General features: G+C 35.8%; 1 protein-coding gene and 1 pseudogene across 17 annotated transcripts in view; one reads left to right on the top strand and one right to left on the bottom strand.

Moving 5' to 3' along the window:
- Positions 1-20,647, top strand: part of Bbs9 (Bardet-Biedl syndrome 9) — a 395,959-nt gene that overhangs the window by 203,545 nt on the left and 171,767 nt on the right. For all 17 annotated transcript variants that reach the window (XM_063233878.1, XM_063233880.1, XM_063233877.1 and 14 more), the window contains 2 exons: positions 468-640; positions 10,763-10,915. In XM_063233878.1, the coding sequence (XP_063089948.1) occupies positions 468-640; positions 10,763-10,915 (326 nt within the window). The remainder of the gene's footprint in view (positions 1-467; positions 641-10,762; positions 10,916-20,647) is intronic.
- Positions 7,852-8,770, bottom strand: LOC111756905 (DCN1-like protein 1; annotated as a pseudogene).

The following is a 20,647-nucleotide window of genomic DNA, read 5'->3' on the forward strand; positions in this document are numbered from 1 at the left end:
TGCCCATTATGTCCAGTTTTATTGTATAAATCAACTTATCTTCATTTATAGCATAATCTATCTATCTAAATCAAGTATGCCATAAATCTGAGATGAAAAGTTAAGTTTATAGAGCTAAAACTACATAATTTTAATATATATAAAGTAAGTAATGGGCAAACACTTTTTATACAATAAAAACATAAACATTATACATAAAATGCTTAAAATTTAACATCTCTTTCTAAATTGGTCTTAGGATTTAAAAGTGTTTGCCCATTATTTACTTTGTATATATTAAAATTAGGTAGTGTTATCACTATGAACTTTACATCTTAGACTTAAAACATACTTGATTTAGATATATAGATAATGTTATAAATGAAGACAATAGTTGTTTGTACTTTTCAAATTTAGTGATAATTTACATATTTTTCAGATGGTAATGATGCATTGATAAGCATTTTTCCTTAATTATTTTTTCTTAGAACGATACCGTATTCAGAGTGAACAATTTGAAGATCTTTGGCTCATAATAAATGAGCTTATTCTTCGCCTTCATGAATATTTTGAAAAACAGGGAATCAAAGATTTTTCGTGTTCTTTTTCTGGATCTATGCCCCTTCAGGAATATTTTGAGTTGATTGATCATCATTTTGAGGTATGTATGATTATAACTCACATCATCTAAAATTGTTTTTTGTTGTTGTTTTTTGTTTTGGTACCGGGGAACAAACTCAAGACCGCGTGCTTACCAGGCAGGCACTTGAGCCACTGAGCTAAATCCCCTGCCCCTTTCTAAAATTCTTAAACATGCAAAACAGAGATAGATTGTGTAATAGTGGGAATTGTAATATAGATGTTAGTAGGCCATATGCTTTTAGTTGTTATTCTTATGTGGGTGGTAGATTTGGTGACTTATTTCCTGCTCTCTTGACCAGTTTGTGGTCAGATGTATACATTTACAGAGTGGCTGCCCTGAGCTGAGCATCTGATCTGGCCGTGAAACAGAGCTCATTTAATTCTCCCACATGAGAATTTAAGCCTTGACCCCAGTAACCCAGTGTTAAAACTATTTGAGCTTATAGGCAGTCAGTTAACTAATTCTAGCAGGCCATAAATGGGGTGGGACTTTTTATTCCAAAAGCACACCAGAGCTTTTATATCTCAGTGAGGACTAGTCCACATAAGATATTCTCCACTACCTGCTGTACTGGATGCTTATTGAATGTTGAGGGATTAAGAGCCTAAGTAAATGAGATCTGATGTGACTTTGATGCTCTCAATATTTCTACATTTCTTGTTTGAAAGTGTCTACAGAACATGTGTTAGATGCTCCTATCTTAGTCTTTGTCCTTTGAAGATTAAATTATTATTTGTAAAGAACTGTGTTTTGTGAATGAGTGGACAATGACAGTGATTTTCTGATTTTTTAATTTTAATTTCATTTTTATTAGTACATATTTGTAGTAGATAATGATCACATTTCTCCTGGGAAGTTGGTACATGTACATCACACATCTCGATTCTTTTTTCAACTCCTTCCTTTCTCTTTCCCTTCCTTTTATCTCTTCGTCCACCTTCCATTTGCAAAAGGTCTGTTTCCTATTTGTCTTTTATTTTGCCCTTTATTTATACTTTGGGTTTCTTATATAAGGGAAACCATGCAATATTTAAGCTTGATGTCTGATTTCACTTAACATTAATGGTCTCAAGGTATATTGATTTTCCTACAAATGCCTCAAATTTATTTTTCTTTATAGCAGAGTAGTACTCTATTGTATATAAATGCCACTTTTAAAATTCATTTGGCTGTTGATGGATTAATAAGCTGCTTTCAAGGTTCAGCTGTTATGCTGCTATAAACATGGGTATGTGTGGATGGCCATAATGTGGTTTTTTTAACTCCTTTGGAAAAATACCTAGACAGAGAATAGCTGGATCAAATGGAGTTTCTAGTTTTTGGTTTTAGGAATCTCCATACTGATCTCCATAGTGATTGTACTAGTTTACATTCCTACCAACAGTGCAGAAGGGTTTCCTTTGTCACTCCAGCCTCATGTCCATTTGTTATTATTTGACTTCTTGATGATAGCCTTTTTTTTCTGGAGTAAGATGAACTCTCAGTGTGATTTTAATTTGAATTTGTCTAATGCCAGAGATATTGAGCATTTTCTCATGTATTTATTGGCCACTTTTTCTTCTTATGCTGAGTGTCTTTTCATTTCAGTTGCCTGTTTTTTGATTGGGTCTTTTTGTTTAGTGGGATGAATTCCTAGTATGTTGTACATATTAGTCCTTCATCTGCAGACTAGCTGTCAGATTTCTTTTCCTATGTTGTGGGTTGTCTCTTCACTCTATTGATTGTTTTCTTTGCTGTGTGAAACCTTTTGGTTTGATATGATCTCATGTATTTATTTATTTATTGAGATTATTTCGTATGCAACTAGAATTCTGTTCAGACAGTCCTTGCCTATGCCATATGTCTTTAGTAGTTTTACCTATTTTATCTCCCAGTAGATTGTTTTAACATTTAATTGATTGATCCATTTTGAGTTTAATTTAGTACACTATGAGAGAGGTATGGGTAGAGATTCAATATTCTGCATCTTTCCTCCGGTATTTGTTTTTGGTCCTTTAATTATAATCATTTTTAAAAGTTCTGTTTATTAAAGTCAAGTCACCAGGAATCACTTCCTTCAAGAGTCTGTAAACAGATTTTGCTACATAATACACAAGGGAAATTTTAAAAGAATTTTAAACATGATTCAAGTAAGCATTGGTTCCTCAAGTGACGGCTTTTTAAGGAGTGTAGACATCTTAATTTGTGTGTGTGTGTGTGTGTGTGTGTGTGTGTGTGTGTGTGTGTAGGAAATGGTCATGTAGCATGTCAGGTGACCCTTGAATAGGCTAAGAGTGTTAATTTTCACCTATTGAGACATCTTTAAATACAGCATGGACATAAAGGGAAAATTTCAAGTGTATGTAATCCAATTTTGAATAATTACATCATTATCAATTAAATTGAATTTATTTGGGTTTCTTGTCATCTCTGATGATAGTATTTTTCAGAACAGTGTGTATTTGGCTAAACTACGGCACTAAAACTGACTATTCGGAGGAGTAGATATAGGTATTTTAAGGATTGAGAATCTTTGCATTGCTATAGAACAGTGGTGGTGAACCTGTGCCACAGCCAGCTGGTTTTTAAAACATTTTTATTTAAATTTTATTTAAAGAAATAAAACAATGGGTAGAAACAATACATACGTTCAGAGAAAAAATAAACAGTAAGAAATCACTAGTTGATGTTTACATACTGTCCTTTTACAAATAGTTGTTCAACATACAAAAGTGGAACATATAAAGTGAGAATTCAAACAGCGAGACTACAAAAGTTCTGTTCAGCTATCCAACAAAAACTTAGTAATATGGTTGTCCATCCTATACACTTAAACATACATGCAGTTATCCATATCTTCATTTATGTTGAGATTAAACAAACTAAAGCAGGCTAAAGTCATTCTGAACAAAGAATAATAGTATTGCTGGAGTTCACATCATGACTCTCCGGGATCAGCACTGGGTACTGTAGTGTCTTTTTTTAAAAAATTTTATTTAAAGAAAGACTAATCAAAACAGAAAACAGGTAGAAATAATATATACTTTCAAAGAAAAAAATAAACAGTAAGAAATCACAAGTTGATGATTATAGTTTGTCCTCTTATAAATAGTTATTCAAGATACTAAATTGAAGCATATAAAGTGGGGATTCAAACAGTGAGATTACAACCATTTCTGTTCAACTATCCAACAAAACTTAGAAATATGGTTATCAATCCTATACACTTAAACATACATGCAGTTATCTATATCTTCTATTATGTTGAGATTGAATAAACCCAAGGCGGCTAATATCACCCTGAACAAAGAATAATACTATCGCTAGGTTTCACATTATAAGACTCTAGGATCAGCATTGGGTACTTTAGTGTCTCTTTCTCTTCAGAGTATCTGTTCATTTCATCATGTGTCATAAGATCAGTTCTCATAAACTGTTCATAGATTCTACACATGCTTGAGTCTTAACATGTATTTCTAGCCTTTCTATATTAGAAGGAGAAACAAAACAAAGCAAGACAAAACATATTCCTATAAACACATGAAACAAAAAAGACATATAAGACCATTGTACAAGGAGTTCTATTATAGTTCCTGTGTTGTCTCTTGTTATTTTCAATAGAATTGGCTATATCATCAGACATAGTATAATTGAATATATCAGTACATAACAGTATTAATAAAAATACAACTTTGTATATAGTATAAAACTTCAAAAGCAGGCAGTTATCAAACCAGAATGTGTATTGTAGAGTCTTGTCATCTTCAGTGTAGTTGCCTATACTCTCAGACTTGATATTATCAATCATATCAGTTTTGAATAAAATCTGTCAGTACCAAACAGCAATCAAACAAACCAGATTTAACTAAGATCAGTCATGATAAAATGGTATAAGTCATACAGGGTTCCAGATTAAGTTAATAGGAAATTAAAGATGATTACTGTGCTATATCCTGTTGTTTTTGGGATAGCTGTCTGCCCTCAAATCTAATGCAAGTAGACAAACTGGGACAGAATAAAATCTATCTAAGCAGAGTGGTACGAGTAATGTGGGTTTTAAATCCTGATACACTATTAACAATATCTTCTGCCATCTTCTTTAAGACTATTTTCCCTTTCACTTTTCCAGGGTACACTGCATTTTTGGGTCTGACCAAGACTCTTGGTTTTAAATTGGGGGGTCCCGGGGGTGGGCAACCTGCTATTTACCTAAGTGGTTCTGAACCTTCTCTTTCCTTGACTTGATCTCTAATTGTATTCCTTTACCTATTAAAGCCTGTCTTTCCAACCTGTCCACAAATACTGGTCTAGTTGCCCCTATTAGTCTCTGGTTCTCTGTCACATAAAGCATTGTTTTCTCATATTTGATTTTCAGTCCATGTACTCTTTCTCATTTTAGTTATATTTCCTATAAATAGCATCTCGGAGGACCCTGCCTCTTGATCTACTCCATGTGTGGTTCTTTTTTTTAAATTTAGTGTATCAAGGCCATCTATATTAGAAATAACTAACCTTCTCTGCCTCATTTCTATTATGCTCTTTTTTTGACATCAGTTGTCTGCTTATCTTTTTCATTCTGTTTTCTGCTCCATTCATTGAGGCCACTCTGCCACTGTTCCTGGAATCCTAGTACTTTTCTCTCTCTCTAGAATGCCCTGCAGTATTCTCTGTAGGGTTGGATTGGTGTTTGTGAATTTCCAAAGTTCCTCTTTGTCTTAGAAGCATCTTGTTTCTCCATTAATTTCTAGAGACAGTTTTTTAGGGTATATCAATCTGGGCTGGAGGTTATTTTCTTTGAGGGTTTGAAATATTTCGCTCCAGCTCTTCTTGACTTGATGGTGTGTGTCGAGAAGTCTGCCATTATTCTGATGGGCCTTCCTTTATAGGTTATCTGTTTCTTGTCTCTAACAGCTTTTAATATTCTGTTCTTATATTGAATTTCTGGGATCTTGATTATTATATGCCTGGATGTATTTCTGTTTTGGTTGTAGGTGGCTGGAGTTCTGTATGCCTCATACATCAGAATATGATTTCCTTTTCCTATGTTTGGGAAGTTTTCCTTAATTATTTCTGTGAATAGCCTTTATAGTCCCTTTGTAGCCTTGCTTCTCCATTCACACTCTTTATTCTCAAGTTATAAATCCTCTTGTCATCTTCTAACGTTCGTATTGTTATTGCTTGCTTCCTTGTTATTTTTAAAAAGTTTTTGCTTTCATAATCTCACATTGCAAAACTGTCCTCTAGTTTGGATAATCTATCTTTAGTTTCTTTCAAGCAGATTTGCCAGATATCCATATAGTTTTTAATTTCCTGGTAATCTCTTTGAATCTGCTTCATGTATTCTATATTTTCTTTATATTCTTCATCAAATGGTTCTCTCTTTTGTTTGAGTTCCTCCCTTCTTCCATTTGTGTCTTCTTGAGGGGTGCTTAGCATCTTTTATTAATCTTCTTACATCTTGGTTTACTTGGCTAAATATTTCACTTTCGAACTCGTCCATGAGTTCCTGAAGATATCTGTTTATGTCCATTGGTGCCATGTCTGATATTGCATGTTTGCTGTTCTCATTCTCCTTTGTATTTACCTGTCCTGTGTCAATGTTCTCAGGCTTGGAACCTGGGGGCTTTTTGTTGTTGCTTCCTCTTCCCATCTTTTTTGTTTCTTCCAGGAAGGCCCCGGTTTCTTTCTTTGTTGGTTACAATTCTTCTGAAGCACGCTGGTTAGGTGACTCTTCCCACTGCAGTGTGCTAGTGAGTTGCAAACAGGGGCAGCTTATGTTGGCCCCTCCCCTCTCGGTCAGTCAAACTTCTGAGGCTTCACTGCGTTAGTGTGCATCACTGCCGTAGGGAATTGATTTTGTATAACCTGTTGGGGCTCAGCCAGCTCACGTGACCCAGGCCTACCTCACTCCACCAATCCTGTTTGGGAGGAGAACAACTGACTGAAGTCACTGCTGCCCCTTGTACTTGCCAGTCCTGCCTGGTCCCAAAATGCCTTCTGCGGTTGCCTCCCTTTCTGTGGAATGGCTCCACTCTCATCCCTCATCACAGGTCAATGCAGGCTCCCTGCCAGTTCAAGTCTCCATTGGCTGTTCCACCCGACTTCAGTGCGACTGCGCCTCCAGTGAATGGAAGCAGCAGGACCTCGCATGGCTTGGCAAGTCGACTCCCCACTGCGGCTGGAGCACTAAACCTTTAGCTATTCCAATAATAGCACTGGGACTGTATGTTTGATTGGTTCTTCTCACCTTAGTTTCTTCTTGGGACGAGAGAATTCGTCTCCTTCTGTTCAGGGCTCCCCACCCTGTATTATGTTGAATTCTAAGTATCTCAGGGAGCCTCTGTAGCCAGCTGTTATCTATCTGCCAACTTTGCTCCACCTCCAAGACTCTGCAAGCTGTTTTTCATTGAAAGTTCTATGAGGTTTTCCATCTCTGCTCTAGGATGTATTTTAAGAAGTTGTTGGTTTACTTTGCCAAACTGGGGTGCAGTGATTTATGAAAGAGAGCTCGTAGAAAGACTATCAACATTATATATTTGTAATAATTAAAATAGAGAATATTATATCCTGGGAACCAGTAAGTTTGGCACACAGGTTTTCTTTTTTTATATGCTGTGTAGAAACTCCTTGATTTTCCACTTCAGCGTTCTTCCTTTCTAAGGAAAAGCTTGGGGAATTGGTAAACTACAGATGCTTTCACTGATTATACACACAGATGAAGGTGAGCATAATTATAGTCCCTTTCCTGTGTTCTCACAGTTTTCAACAGACATTTAGAATATTGTATTGTACGGTGATTCAAAACATTCAGAATAAATTAAATTATGTAACTTACTTGATAGGAATTTAAGCATTTCAAAATCATAACGAAATAAACTTATTTTATACATAATGTAGATAAGAGTAGAATCTAACTTTATAGACACTTTCTAATTATAAGCTACCTGTAGTGTCATTACATACAAAGTTAGATAAAGTAAATGTAAACTACTTTGTGGAAGCTTTTGAAGGTGAGAGTCTAAAGCACAATGCATTTTTCAAGTAGATGCTAAGTTAGCCTAAAACATTTCATGCTGTTTGTCTGAAATTCTTTCATCAAATACTCTACTCACATCAACAATATTTGTGATTTTCCAGAAAAAAAAATGTCTCCAAAATAAAGCACCATTCCATATTCAGTACACTTAAATATATCATTCTCATTGGAAGTACTATTAGCACAGTCTTTGCAACTGGCCCAAATTGTATATTTAAGAAGTTTTTATCAATTGCTTGTGATGTTCATTATGTTTAATTCTTTTGCCAAAATGTTTTTTTATGAAGATAGCATTTCTACAAAAATCATCAATGAGAACAGCCCATATTCCTTCTTCATATTTAGACATGTTATATGTAACCAATGCACTGAATTCTAAGAGATTTTAAGTATTTGGTATTCATCTTTTGTGGCATTGCAACGAAATTTAATTATCTTCCAGTAAGTACTAAGTTCTGGGAGGCAGTGGCCATATCTAGCTCTAATCCTTTTTGTTCTGGATTCTTTGCAAAGTCAAACTGGTAAAAACATCCTTAAATCATTCTTGTTCTTAGAATTCTGGTTGCATCTTTGGTATTTGAGCCTTTAGCTTTTCTCTGCTGGCTCATCCTAGATCTGTCACGCTGTCCACAAACTCCTGTTTGGAGGACTCACATAGTGTTGCCCTCTGAAATTCGTGCAGTGATCCCAGCACTAATGCTGGCTTGGTCGAGTCCAGGTCATCACAGAACTATTGTATGCCATCCATTCTAGTTTTATTTTCAGCTTGAGGATGTTTGTATCTGTTGTATAGCTGTTCAAACATCTTCCCATTCAATGATCCTTTTATACTCTCTTGTATATAAAGTTCAGGATTTTGGAAAATATTATTTGTTGCAGTATCTAACTTGCAGTCATTTTGAGAAAGACAACTTGCTACAATTTTTTTTAGTAGATTCTTTAAAGCTCATAAACTGCTATACTTCATCCTTCTGCAGTGATTTCAGTTTGTCTATGCTGGTGTCCTCCAGGCCTCTTGCTTTTCTCGCAGGGTGGCTGCTGCATCTCATGTGCAGTGTGGGTGCAACCCCTGCTCCAGAGCCCCAGATCTGTTGGGAGTTGTAAGGAGGTGGCCTGGGCCTGGGGAGGACCATGAACTGTGGTAGAAAGACAGGACTGGGACCATTATGATTTTAAACTTGGTATCACAAAGTCCCAAGTATCCCTTCATGCAAGTGAGATATGAAGATTTTTTGTTTTACACATTTCTCTAGTTCTTAGTACCCTAAACAGTTTCTGGCTATGAGATTGAGACATACTCATTGAAACTGTGACATGGGAAGACATTTCCATCATTACTGCGTGATTACACATTCAGTGGACTGAAAAACCTGGGTGATACCTGAGGATTGAGATTGTCTTGTTAATTTTTTGTGTGTTTCATGAATCAGGAAGTAAAATAAGATAGCAATAAATTATTGACTGAGAGAGTGAGATACTGATAATTAGGCTATTTGTAAAATTTTAGTTATTAAAAATTCATTTTATTATCCAAATTTTTGTAATAATGGCTTTTCCCTCTAGAGAATATGCTTAGTGCTTCTAAAATTGGAATTAAAACTTAAAATTCTGAATTTTATATCATATATAGTTCTTATGTATCTGGAGAACATATTAAGTTGAAACGATAAGAATTTGGTTTGATAACAGAATTGTAAACTAATTTTTAATTTCTGAACAGTTTGAATAACATTTTCTGAACTAGTTTATTAGTTTCATAAAGTTGAATTGGTAGTTAGAATAATTTGATCTCGTGGTTGTGCCTTCTACTCTATGGTTACAATAGTTTCTTTTTTTAAAAAATTAATTAAGTGATGGTGCTGTTGATGGAACCAGTCTCGTGTATACTGGGCTAGAACTATACCAGGGAGCTACACTCCAGCCCTATTATTAATGTTGACTTTTAATGAAATGAGCTACATTAAAGAATATTGCCTGATTCTCATTCTTTACTAAGTTTCCTCTCATGAGGCAACTTTTAATATTCAGTATCTTGTGTATCTTTTTAGACAAATTCTAATTCTGTGTAGTCATTAAGGTGCTAAAACACACACAGTATCACTTGATACATGATCTGTATGTATTTGCATTGTTTTATTTAATACATCTTTGGAAAGCATTGCCTGTAAACACCAGTCTTGAAGAATAGTCCTCTTTTTAACTAGTTCTAATGGTGGATATTTTATTAGTGATATCAATATAATAAAATAGAACAACTACATGCATTGCTTTTTGCAAGCATATCTCAAGGATAAATTCCCAGAAGTTAGATTGTTAGATCATAGGCTATACGTAATTGTGTTAACTTCATTTAAAATTTTGCCAGTTTTTCTATTTGATTTTTACTCTTTTTGTGGATTCCATTGTGTTGTGGTTTTTTTAATATTGATTTCTAGATGTTGTCTAGATATTATGGATATAACCTAGTGTCCTTCTTGTAGTTTTCTGCATATCTTAGCATTTTTTCATTTTTAAACTGTAAAATTTAAAAATTTTAGTAATTTATCAAGCATATGTGTATGTGTGCATGTTTGTCTTTTATCTTTTTGATTTGTATATTGAGATTATAAAAGGGAAGTTTAATTTATCTAGGGCTTTGTTGTATCTAGATTTTTGTTACCTATGCATTTAATTTGCTGTGAAGAATGTGGAGAAATTGCTATTTTTTCACCATATAGTCATTTATTATAAAACACCTGTCAAATGTCCGCAGTCTTTCTCCTATTGAAATTGGGTCACCTGGGGGCTGGGGATTTAGCTCAGCGGCATAAGCGCCTGCCTTGCAAGCAGGCAGTCGTGAGTTCGATCCCTGGTACTGATAAGAAGGAAAAAGACAAAAAATAAATAAATTGGGTCACCTTTACTAAATTGCCATTTGATCTATTCTACTGTATTATTTATATGTTTGTGTGCCAAATATTAAAATTTAAAAAATTTAATTTTTATATCTTTGTAAAATATTTGAAATTTTTAATTGCTCTCTCACACTTTTCTTGACATTGCATGTAATATAGGCCCTATTTTCCTATATTGAACACATTTTCTTGTATCTATTTAACATCAATTCAAGACACTCTTTCTTACAGCTGCGGATAAATGGCGAAAAACTAGAAGAGCTGTTGTCTGAAAGAGCTGTACAATTCCGAGCCATCCAACGTCGGCTATTGACGAGGTTCAAAGATAAAACACCTGCCCCGCTCCAACATCTGGACACTTTGCTGGATGGCACTTACAAGCAGGTTAGTACAATACCAGTTGCAGTTTTCTGTTACTGGATATAATTGTTTTCTCATCGTAGAGTCATGTACCAGAACGCCAAAATAAGACACTTCTTGTCTGTGCATGACAATTAGGATAATTATTCTATAATCTTGCCACAGTTCTCTAATTTGCCAGTCACTGGCTTACACTTATTATGTCACTTGATATTGGAGATGGAATTCCTAAGCAGCATCATTCAAAGATTTCTAATTTAAAACTTTTTTTCTTCCTCTCTTTCCTTTTCTTTTTCACCTTCCACCCAACGTTTATCATTTGTCTGGCTACTTGGAGCTGGCTCCCACTCTTAGAGCATTTATGCTATCAAAAGATACTAAAAAGTATCATCCCTGGAATGATACATTTGGAATAAGAAAAAATTTTAATATCGTAAGTTAGGCCTCAGTTCTCTTGTAGTGAAGTTTTCACATGGCCATAATGAAAACTTGGAGTACATCTTGTATTTTTGTATTTGTTTCTGCATGGTACCACTATTTTGTCTTAAAGTTGGTGTTGGTAGGATGAATGTTTGATTTTTTTAAATATCATTTTTTATTGTGGTAAGTGGATGTTCCTATAACAAGTCAGTAGAAACAGGCCATGTATCCTTTACCCACTCTCCTCCAATGATATTTGCAAACTATAGTATAATCTGGAAACCCACAGATCTTGTTCAGATTTGCTTGTACTCATTGGCATGAATGTGTATGTTAAACTTAATCCAGGATTTTGTATTTGGGTTCCTGTATCTACCACACTCTATATTCCAGGTGTGGAGGCTCCTGTTCCTCCACATCATCAATCCCATATTCTCCCTCTCCTCTCGCCTACTGTGTTCTGTGGATTTTAGAGCAAATCAGAGTTTTCCTAGAGTAGTGATTTTAGAGGTGAGTGCTCTAACTACATCCTGCTAAGTGCTTATATTCTAATTAAACTTGAATATAGAAGTTTTAGTTTAGAAAAACCAACTCATACACTAACATCTTTTGTCTTAAAAGAAAAACATGCATGCCATAGGTTTGCCACCACTGTTCTAGGGGAAGAAAAGATAACTTACATATTTTAGCAATAGATATTATATATATTTCCTTCTTGAAAGTTTTACATTTCTGAATATTAGTAGCAATTTGAGCAACAAATGTCTGACAGCCATAGAATACTGGAAAGAACATTGACTGGCAAGTCAAAGACCTCAGTTGTTACTTGCTAGCCATTTGGCTTTGGGCAGTGTCCTTACCCTCTCAGAATTTCCATTTTCTGTAAAATGGGTTAGTACCATGCAGTGCAAAGATCATACTCCATAATATATGTGGAAATAAATGCTTTGTAAATTGTTCTACAAATACAGATTTTCAGTTATGTTTCCTAAGTCAGGAGGCACTAATGCCCTTTCTGTTCAACAACACTTTTCCCTGTTTTGCACACTTTTTGTTTTTGTTTGCTTTGCCATTCCTTCCTTTTCTTTCTTTCTCTCTTTTTTTGTTGATTACTTGTTCATCTCACCTACTTCTTCAGTCTCTTGCCATACTTATCATTCTTGCAGCTGAGCACGCACTCAGCCTTAAAAGAAAACTGTCTCACTAAATAGGCACAGAGGTGCTGGGGTATTAAAGAGTCAGTAATAGAACTTAATGTAATGTTTTCTAAATTTTCTAGACAGCAGACTTTCTTTATTTTATATTTAAAATATTGGGTTGTTTAAAAATTTTTTTCTACTTAGCTTCAGGGTTAGAATTTTCCATGATTTGTAACATTATAGACAAGATGATACAAACTGTAGATATTTCAGTTGTCTATTTTAACCCCCTTTCTTTCTAGATTAACAAAATGAATTATCCAGATTTTGAAGGAACAATAATATATACTATAAGGAATTTGATGCAATTTTAATATAGCTTACCATTGAATTTTACTACATATTTTCATGTTAAATTATAGTGAGATATTGATTGTTCAGTTAATTTCTTGATCATAGTATTCTACTTTGATTCTTTTAAATCAAATTTTAATGACATGGTTCACATGCATACAATCCTCCCCAATCATAGTGTTGTATGTAATGTGAAATTTCCCATCTTGTTTCCTTATCATGTGCTCAGAAATGTAGTAATTCATACTGTTTGCATCTTTCTGTACATTTTCTATTTTTAAAAAGTATTTGGAAATTCAGTATTGTCTTCTGAGGCTAAACCCTTTCCATATTAATTCAGATCCACTTCTCTGTTTATAATGGGTCCATGGTATTCTATAGTATGAACATTCTGAAGTGTGGAAAAACTACAGTTTATGAAAGGAAAATTGTAGTAGCAGTTTTAATGTTGAATCCTTTCAGACAGCTCCACTGTCCACAGACTGGTGTGATACTCACCTCATTATCACATGCCTGCTTTGTTGTGTGTCTTTGTTCTCTGCCTGGGTAGGAGCATGATCTGCTTGGTGGGTTAGTTGAGTCTAGGGAATAACAGCCACGCTGCAGCACCATCTTACTCTCCATGGCACAACCCAGTGGGTAAGTGTTACTAGGCTTTTAAAACATTTCCCTGATTAAACAGTTTAAAATTAGATCTGCCACCTGTTTGAAGTCCTTTTTGATGCAAAGAAAGCTTTCAGTTTTTGTCAGTCCTCATGTTGACCTCAGTGCCACTGTATTCTATCAGGAGCACAGAGGCACTTTAAGCTTGCAGTAGATTTCTAGTCTGTCCTACTCGTCACAATGCATGTAGAAGATGCTGTCATGTCCCCACTTAAGGAAACCATGAGAATTTACTTAATGGAAGCAGAAAAAGTATCTTTATATAACTAGAGAGAGTAAAGTCTCCAAAATCAGAGACTTAATCTATTTTTACCACTGGATTCTTAAAATGATACATGTATTGACTCATAGTACGTGCTTAATAAGTATTTGTTATGTGAATAGTACTCTGTTGTCACTAATAAAGATAATTTCATAAAAATGCATGCTTTTGATAAAGGCACCACTACAAACAACAAAGCAGCAGAGAATTCTTTCAGTCTAGTCTAATGGTTTATTCTAAAATGCTTAAAAGTCATTAAGAAATGGAAAATCTTAATTCTTCCTAAATAAAATAATTGGGAGGACTCAGGCAAACTGACATAGCCAAGATGATTTTATAGATGAAAGTTCTTGGCTGAAAAAATCTCTTGTGTTCCTTTTGATGATTGTGTGTGCTAAGAGCCAGTCAATTATCAGTTGAAATGCAGAAAGGACGTTGTTGAGGTTGAAGCTCATGGTATTCTAAGCGGCTTAAACTAGCATGGTAAACTAATTGGGCTTTTTCTATATAAATACTTGTCCAGAACACAAAAATTTTTGATTCTCTTTATTTGTTGTTTGCAAAATTGTTGAACTCTTCTGTACAGATTAAAAATTTTCTTTCATGAAACATAACCTTTGCACAACTAGGATGGGGTGCGGAAATGTACAATTGAAGGCAGTTTAGACATTTTGTACAAGTTAAATGGTCCAGAAAGTGCTATGAATTCCAATAAAGTCATTTATAAAACCTGAAAGTGAAGCCCAAGGCCCTTTGTATGTAATTGATTAAACCAGACTGAGTTGGATAAAATGTAAGATATTTGGTACAGGTTAGTACTCATTTGTGTGACAGAGTTAGTGCTGATACACTCCCAGGTTCAGAGGAACAAGTTTAGCTTACTGTCTCTCCATTCTACCAGCCGCTGTTGCTATTTAGGCACTGAAGTTTCAGTTATTAGGTACAAAAGTAGATAAGGTCAGAGTCGGTGTATGAGAACTGTGCCCTGGTTATTTAGAAGTAACTCTGCTCTAACACAATAATCCAGTAAAGTGGGCCTTGAATCCTTGTATGAATTGGGGCTTAGGTATCTTTAATTTTGACTTAGCAAGTGCCAGTGAGTGACAGTAATTGCTGTTTTTATTCTTTTCCTTTCCTTTTCTTTATTTTTCCTTTTCTTTATTTGGTGCCAGGAATTAAGCTCATGATCTTGTACTTGCCAGGCAGGTACTATGTCGCTGAGCGATTACCCCAACCTGTTTGTTTGTTTCTTGAGACAGATCTTACTATGTAGTTCAGGCTCGCCTGGGATTCATTACATAGTCCAGCCTGGCCTGAAACTCATGATGATTCTTCTTGCCTCGGCCTCCCATGTACTGGGATTGCAAGTATGTACCACCATGCCTGGCAAAGCAATTGCATCTAAAGTAGCAGTAAGATACCCACCATTATTTCCTTTAAATGCTGTCTAATAAATGCTTTAGCATCTGAGGTAGCATAATTAATGAATCATAATATAATGATTAAAAACTCCATTTAGAGTCAGCTTGTTTTTGTTCTTATTCTGCTACTTTGTTCCTTGCTAGCTGTCAAAGTTACTTAACAGATAAGAATAAAACTCTTCCTAAGCCTTAGTTTCTACACCTGTAAAATAATGATACTAATGGTTTCTCCTGCGTGGAGTTGTTGCCAAGATGCAAATGTATTAACAAATAAATTGCTTAGAATAGTGTTTGGCACATGATAATTGCTCAACAAATGTTAATTATAATTCTGGGGAATATTCTTCATCTTTGTTTGCTAATAAGTTATGCAACCTCAAAGTATTAATTGATCAGATGAAGAGGGTTGTAATACAGTTTCTCTGAACCTCTGCTGCCTGTTGGCCTCAGGAATGTAGATTTAGCTAAGAATAAGGAAGATCCTGTGTTCTCAGGGACAACCCCCAGACTCCCCACGGCCTGCCTGCCTCATCAGTCATCTGACATAGATAGCAACAAGAGGGAAGAGACATGAAGGTCTTGAGCTCAAATGGACATCTCTGCAACTCGGATGTGTTTCTAAAAAAATGATTCCCTCAAAAAATAGTGTGCATGTGTACACACACACACACACACACCAACACATACACACCCATTGCCTTGCAGAAAAATTATACCATGTTATAGTTCCACTAGTTTATGAAAATGTCTGGTTTTCTATGTATAACTACTTATTTTGATTTTTACTCTTTTTTATTAAAATAGTAATGTGATTATTCTTTTCTACTTCTTTCTGTGTTTACCAGTGTGGCTGAACAGTTTTCAAATGTTAGTTGCTCATTGTATTTCTCTTAGTGATTTACATTTCATTTTATCAAGTTGTACATATTTTTCTTATTGTTATCTTACATTTGTCATTCATAAATATGCTTGAGGCGTATTAATCTCTTGTATAATCTTTCATATAAAAATTTTACCCGTATTCGTTACTTTTTGTTTCATTTTTGATATGTATAAAGTCTTTTTTTATATGTAGAATCTGTAAAGTATTTACATAGTAAAATCTATCCATCTTTGCCCTTTAGGTTTCTCTGCCTAGAATATTCTTCTCTATGCCAAGAGTACATGAAGAGCAGCTTATAAATTTATTCCAACATTTGTATGCTTTTATTCTTTATGTACACCTTTAAAAACCACCTGGAATTCATTGTACAATTTAGTGAGAATCTAATGTCCATGCCAGAAATGGTGAATTAAGTTGTCTCAGTGTTTGCTTGTTATACAATCTGTTCTCCTACTGAGCTAAAATGCCTTCTGTATCATTTAACAGTTTTGTTGTAGAGAAAACTAGCCCAACCTTAGTGCCTTGGGCAACAACAGTATGTTTTACTATTCATGAGTTGGGATCAGCTGCAAGCCTGTGGATCTGGGCTGTGCCTGTTTGATCTGGTGGCATGTCTGGTGGCTCAACTGGGGATTAGGTGATCATTTACAGACTTGGTAGCTGGCGATGATCAGTTGGCATGATTGGGCCCCAGGTCATTGATGGCCCAGAGGCTGGCATTGGCTGACTCATTTACAGCTCAGGACGCAGTGCCAAAAGCACTTCACAGCCTCTGCCTGTGTTCTGCTTCTGATGTTCTGTTGGTTTGGACAGTTCAGATCACGGGGTGGAGAAACAGGCACTGCCTGGTGTTGGAGGAGCAGAAAATGTGGTCCCTTCTACACTGCACTCTCCTTTTAACATATGCTAAATTACGAAGTGTTTTAAACAAAAACTTTTTCAAACTTTCCTAACTTAGATTTTCGAAGCTTAGATTTTCTGTACTTACAGATGTCTTTTCATGTATACTTTTTACTTTAAACCTGTTTGTTTTATTTTTTTAATTTTAAAAATTTTCTTGTAGCCCTGTTGATCAAACCCTCCAGGGTCTCATGTATGCCGAACAAGTACTGTGTCACTGGGCTACACCGCCTGCCATCCAAAACTGTATTTTGTTGTCATCAGTCTTAATCATTCACAGTGGTTGTGGTTCTTAGATGCTGAAGGTAATTTATTTTGAAATCAATTTGGTTTTTCAAGAGTTGTTTGACATGGGACAGTGCCAGTGCTGTTTTCTAGCAAAGCTGCCTGCATGCGTGTAGTAACATGTTTCATTTGAGGAAGGCTTTTGTTACTTTACAAGGATGTAGGGCCTTTCCTTACTCCGTCCAGAGCTAGGTCACAGGAAAGTGATCTGAACAAAGTTCTTCATATGATAGAAGTAAGGGGGGGGGGCACTGTATTTTTTTATTTTGCAATGTATGTCTCAAATAATGTTGCAGGTCCTGGCCTAATTTCTGCGAGTAGAATACAATGAATATGAGTTCAGAGACAGTATGGGTTTGAACTAGAGAGCCTTTGTTACACCACTAACCCCACAATCATCTGCTAGTATCCACGAACATGCGGAAAGCGGCTGTTGTGGGCATCACTGACAACTTCTCTGGCATCTCTGGTCTTCTTTCTATAACAGGCACCTGTTCCCTGGCAGTGAACAGCTGTGCATAAAGGGGCAGTCTATTTAGAATATGTCCTGTGGTCAGCTTTGTGTAGCCTGTTAGCTTCCATCAGGTGAGTCACTGGCATCAAAATGTTTATCTGTCGTTAAAAGCTTTGATGCACAAGGGTGTCAGCCATCTTTCCCCCCCGTTCTCACTGTGTCATTCTCTTTATCTTGTGTAGGAACCTCCATACCCTTACCCTAGTCTGCCTTTCGCTAGCATTTCTTTTCTACATATTGAGTACCACTGCATCACACCCCTGGGAAAATCTCGCATTATTTTTAGACCTTATTTTTGCGGTTAGCATTCTTCTTCTGTTATGCAGAGCCCTTGAATCTTTCAGCTCAAGTGATTTTCCTGTCTCAGTATCCTGAGGAGCTGGGACCACACGCCCATACCACTGTGCCAGGCTCCTCATGCTTGTTATGTGCAAGTTCTGTCCTCTGGTGAGTAAAGATTTTCTAGGTGCTGACCATGATTTCAGTTCTAGAATTTGGGGAAAATTTTTTCCTTTTTGAAGAATTTTACCTTCACGTACAGCTTTAGAGGCATAATATTACAATTTTTAAAAAGCATATACACTGAGAATTTCTTTTTTCTCTGGTACTTAGAAACTTAAAAGTTTTCATTTTTAAAATTGGAATATCACCTTCTTAATTATCTGAATATATTTTTGGAGACAAATAAGGGAAACGAGGTAAAATTCATGTTGCTTTAGCATCTAATCAGCCTGAAGTAAGCTTCATTAATTACTTTAGTACTTAACAGTCATCATGGAGGATGGCACTTGTCTTACTCACTTTCTCATCACTGAAACAAGTTATATGACATCCACAACTTAAAAGTTTATTTTGGCTCACAGTTACAGTCTAGGACTGGCCAGGGCAGAAAAGGCATGACAGAGAGGCATGGTGGAAGAAAAGTGCTTAATCACAGCGCCAGGAAGCAAAGGGGGAAGAAGTACCCAGCAGGGAAACATGCCTTCCGGTCACACTTCTTCCAGCCTGGCACTCCTAACAGCAAGTCATGATTCAGTCACCTGTCACAAGCTCTGCTTTTGAGTACAAGAGGCCTTTGCAGGACATTCTTGATCTAAGCCAAACATCACTACTGTTCCTGTTTTATGAAGTACTTGAGACAGAGCAGAGTTCAAAAAGTTGCTCCATGTTACACAGATATTAAGCAGTGTATTGCAGAGTCCATGTGTAAACAGACTATGTAACATTTTCACTTTAATCATTGCCAAGTGGGATGGAGACATCCTAGATTTTCTTTAGCAGAAATACGATCAAGTTAAGGAAAAAGGAGATGCATGCAAAGTATTTGTACATCTTCATGCTTTGTAGATGTACACACTCAAGTTCATTCCATTTTCTGCGTCTGTACTAATGAGTAGCAAAATCTCTGGAGAGCTCCCCAAGATCTGATGATGTTAGATCTGCAACTTGGGTATCACAGGAAGAGGGGACTTTTCTAATTTGTTAGATTTATACTGAAGTTCATATTTTTTTGCCATCAATTGCTGTTGCTTATTGCACATGGCAGAATAGCTTTTCCAAAAGCTTTTTAAAAATATATTTTAAAAATTTCACATGCATTTGTTAGTCAAATAAGTCTGATTGCTAAAACAAATTGAAGTAGTAGAAATGAGATTCATCCTTTGGTCTGGCTGGTGTTTTGATACTTTTATGTGCGGTGAGATTTTTTTTTCCCCTACTGAAACACTAACCCTCTGTTTCAGCAGAGAAAAAATGTTTACTGATCTAAAAGTTTGTGTCAGATGACACATGTGTGATGTAATGACGGGTAGTCATTAATGTTCTGGAAAGATAGTTGGCTAATTCTTTTTCCTCCAAGCCAGAGGCTGTATGAGGTATAATTTTAAACAGAGATCCTGTGGTTTGAAGTTTGCTATTTGTTACTTTTTCAATACTTAAAATTTCCTTCCACTCTGTTTATTTGTATGGGATTGATATAAAAATCACTTTAAGTCACGCAGAAATATAAGAACTTTTTGGTCCTGGCTTTTTAAATGAGCATGATTTTGTTGGATAATAGATGGAATATGTGATGAAACCATTCATAGACCCACATCCCTCCTTGACATTGTCAAATGAAAGCAGTGTGCTGTTGGACCAAAAACAAGCCCTCCAGGACGTGATACTTTTGCTGGATTTGTTTTCTGGATGATTACTTAAGAGCAAAAGAAAATTCTGTCTCTAAAGGTGATAATAAACAGGTAAGAAAAGAGGGCACAGAAATTTGCAACTGCATGTTTGGGGATGAATGGGGGTGGTAAAGATTGATATCATAAGTGAATAAATTACAATTGTTCTATGTTCTTTGTGAAACTAGTTTCTTAGCTTAATATCCAAGAATAGCATTATTCTGCCTGCCCTTCTTTGCCTGGACTGTTTCTCCTCTATGATGCCCCTCTTCCATGCCACCCTCCTTCGAAGCCATGAGATGACATAATGGTGTAAAGTTATAAGTCAACTAATAGTACTAAAATAAGGCTAGCCATTTCCAACTATATTCATATGGATATGGCATATAATCATATTAAAATACCTTACAAAGGAAATTAATTAATATTGTAAGTGAATAAGTTACAATTGTTCTATGTTCTTTGGGAAACTACTTTCTTAGCTTAATATCCAAGAATAGCATTGCAGGGCAAAAAATCTACAAAGCTCTGTTGTTTACTACCATCCAATTTTTCCTCTTTACCACTGACAGCTGTGAAGTCGAAAGCAGAAAGCAGCGTGAGACAAGCAATGATGGCAGCAGCCCTCATTCTGTCCCTTAAAATCGATCCAAGCTACCTGCATTCACACCCAGGGTGGGCCTTCCATTGTCCATGCTCAGAGCTGTACCACACCAATCAGGGGGCTAATTTACTAATCACACACTC

The sequence above is a fragment of the Cavia porcellus genome, unplaced genomic scaffold, assembly GCF_034190915.1.
Source record: "Cavia porcellus strain 051 isolate PalLab524CR breed Dunkin Hartley unplaced genomic scaffold, mCavPor4.1 scaffold_23, whole genome shotgun sequence".
In the NCBI taxonomy this organism is placed as follows: Eukaryota; Metazoa; Chordata; class Mammalia; order Rodentia; family Caviidae; genus Cavia; species Cavia porcellus.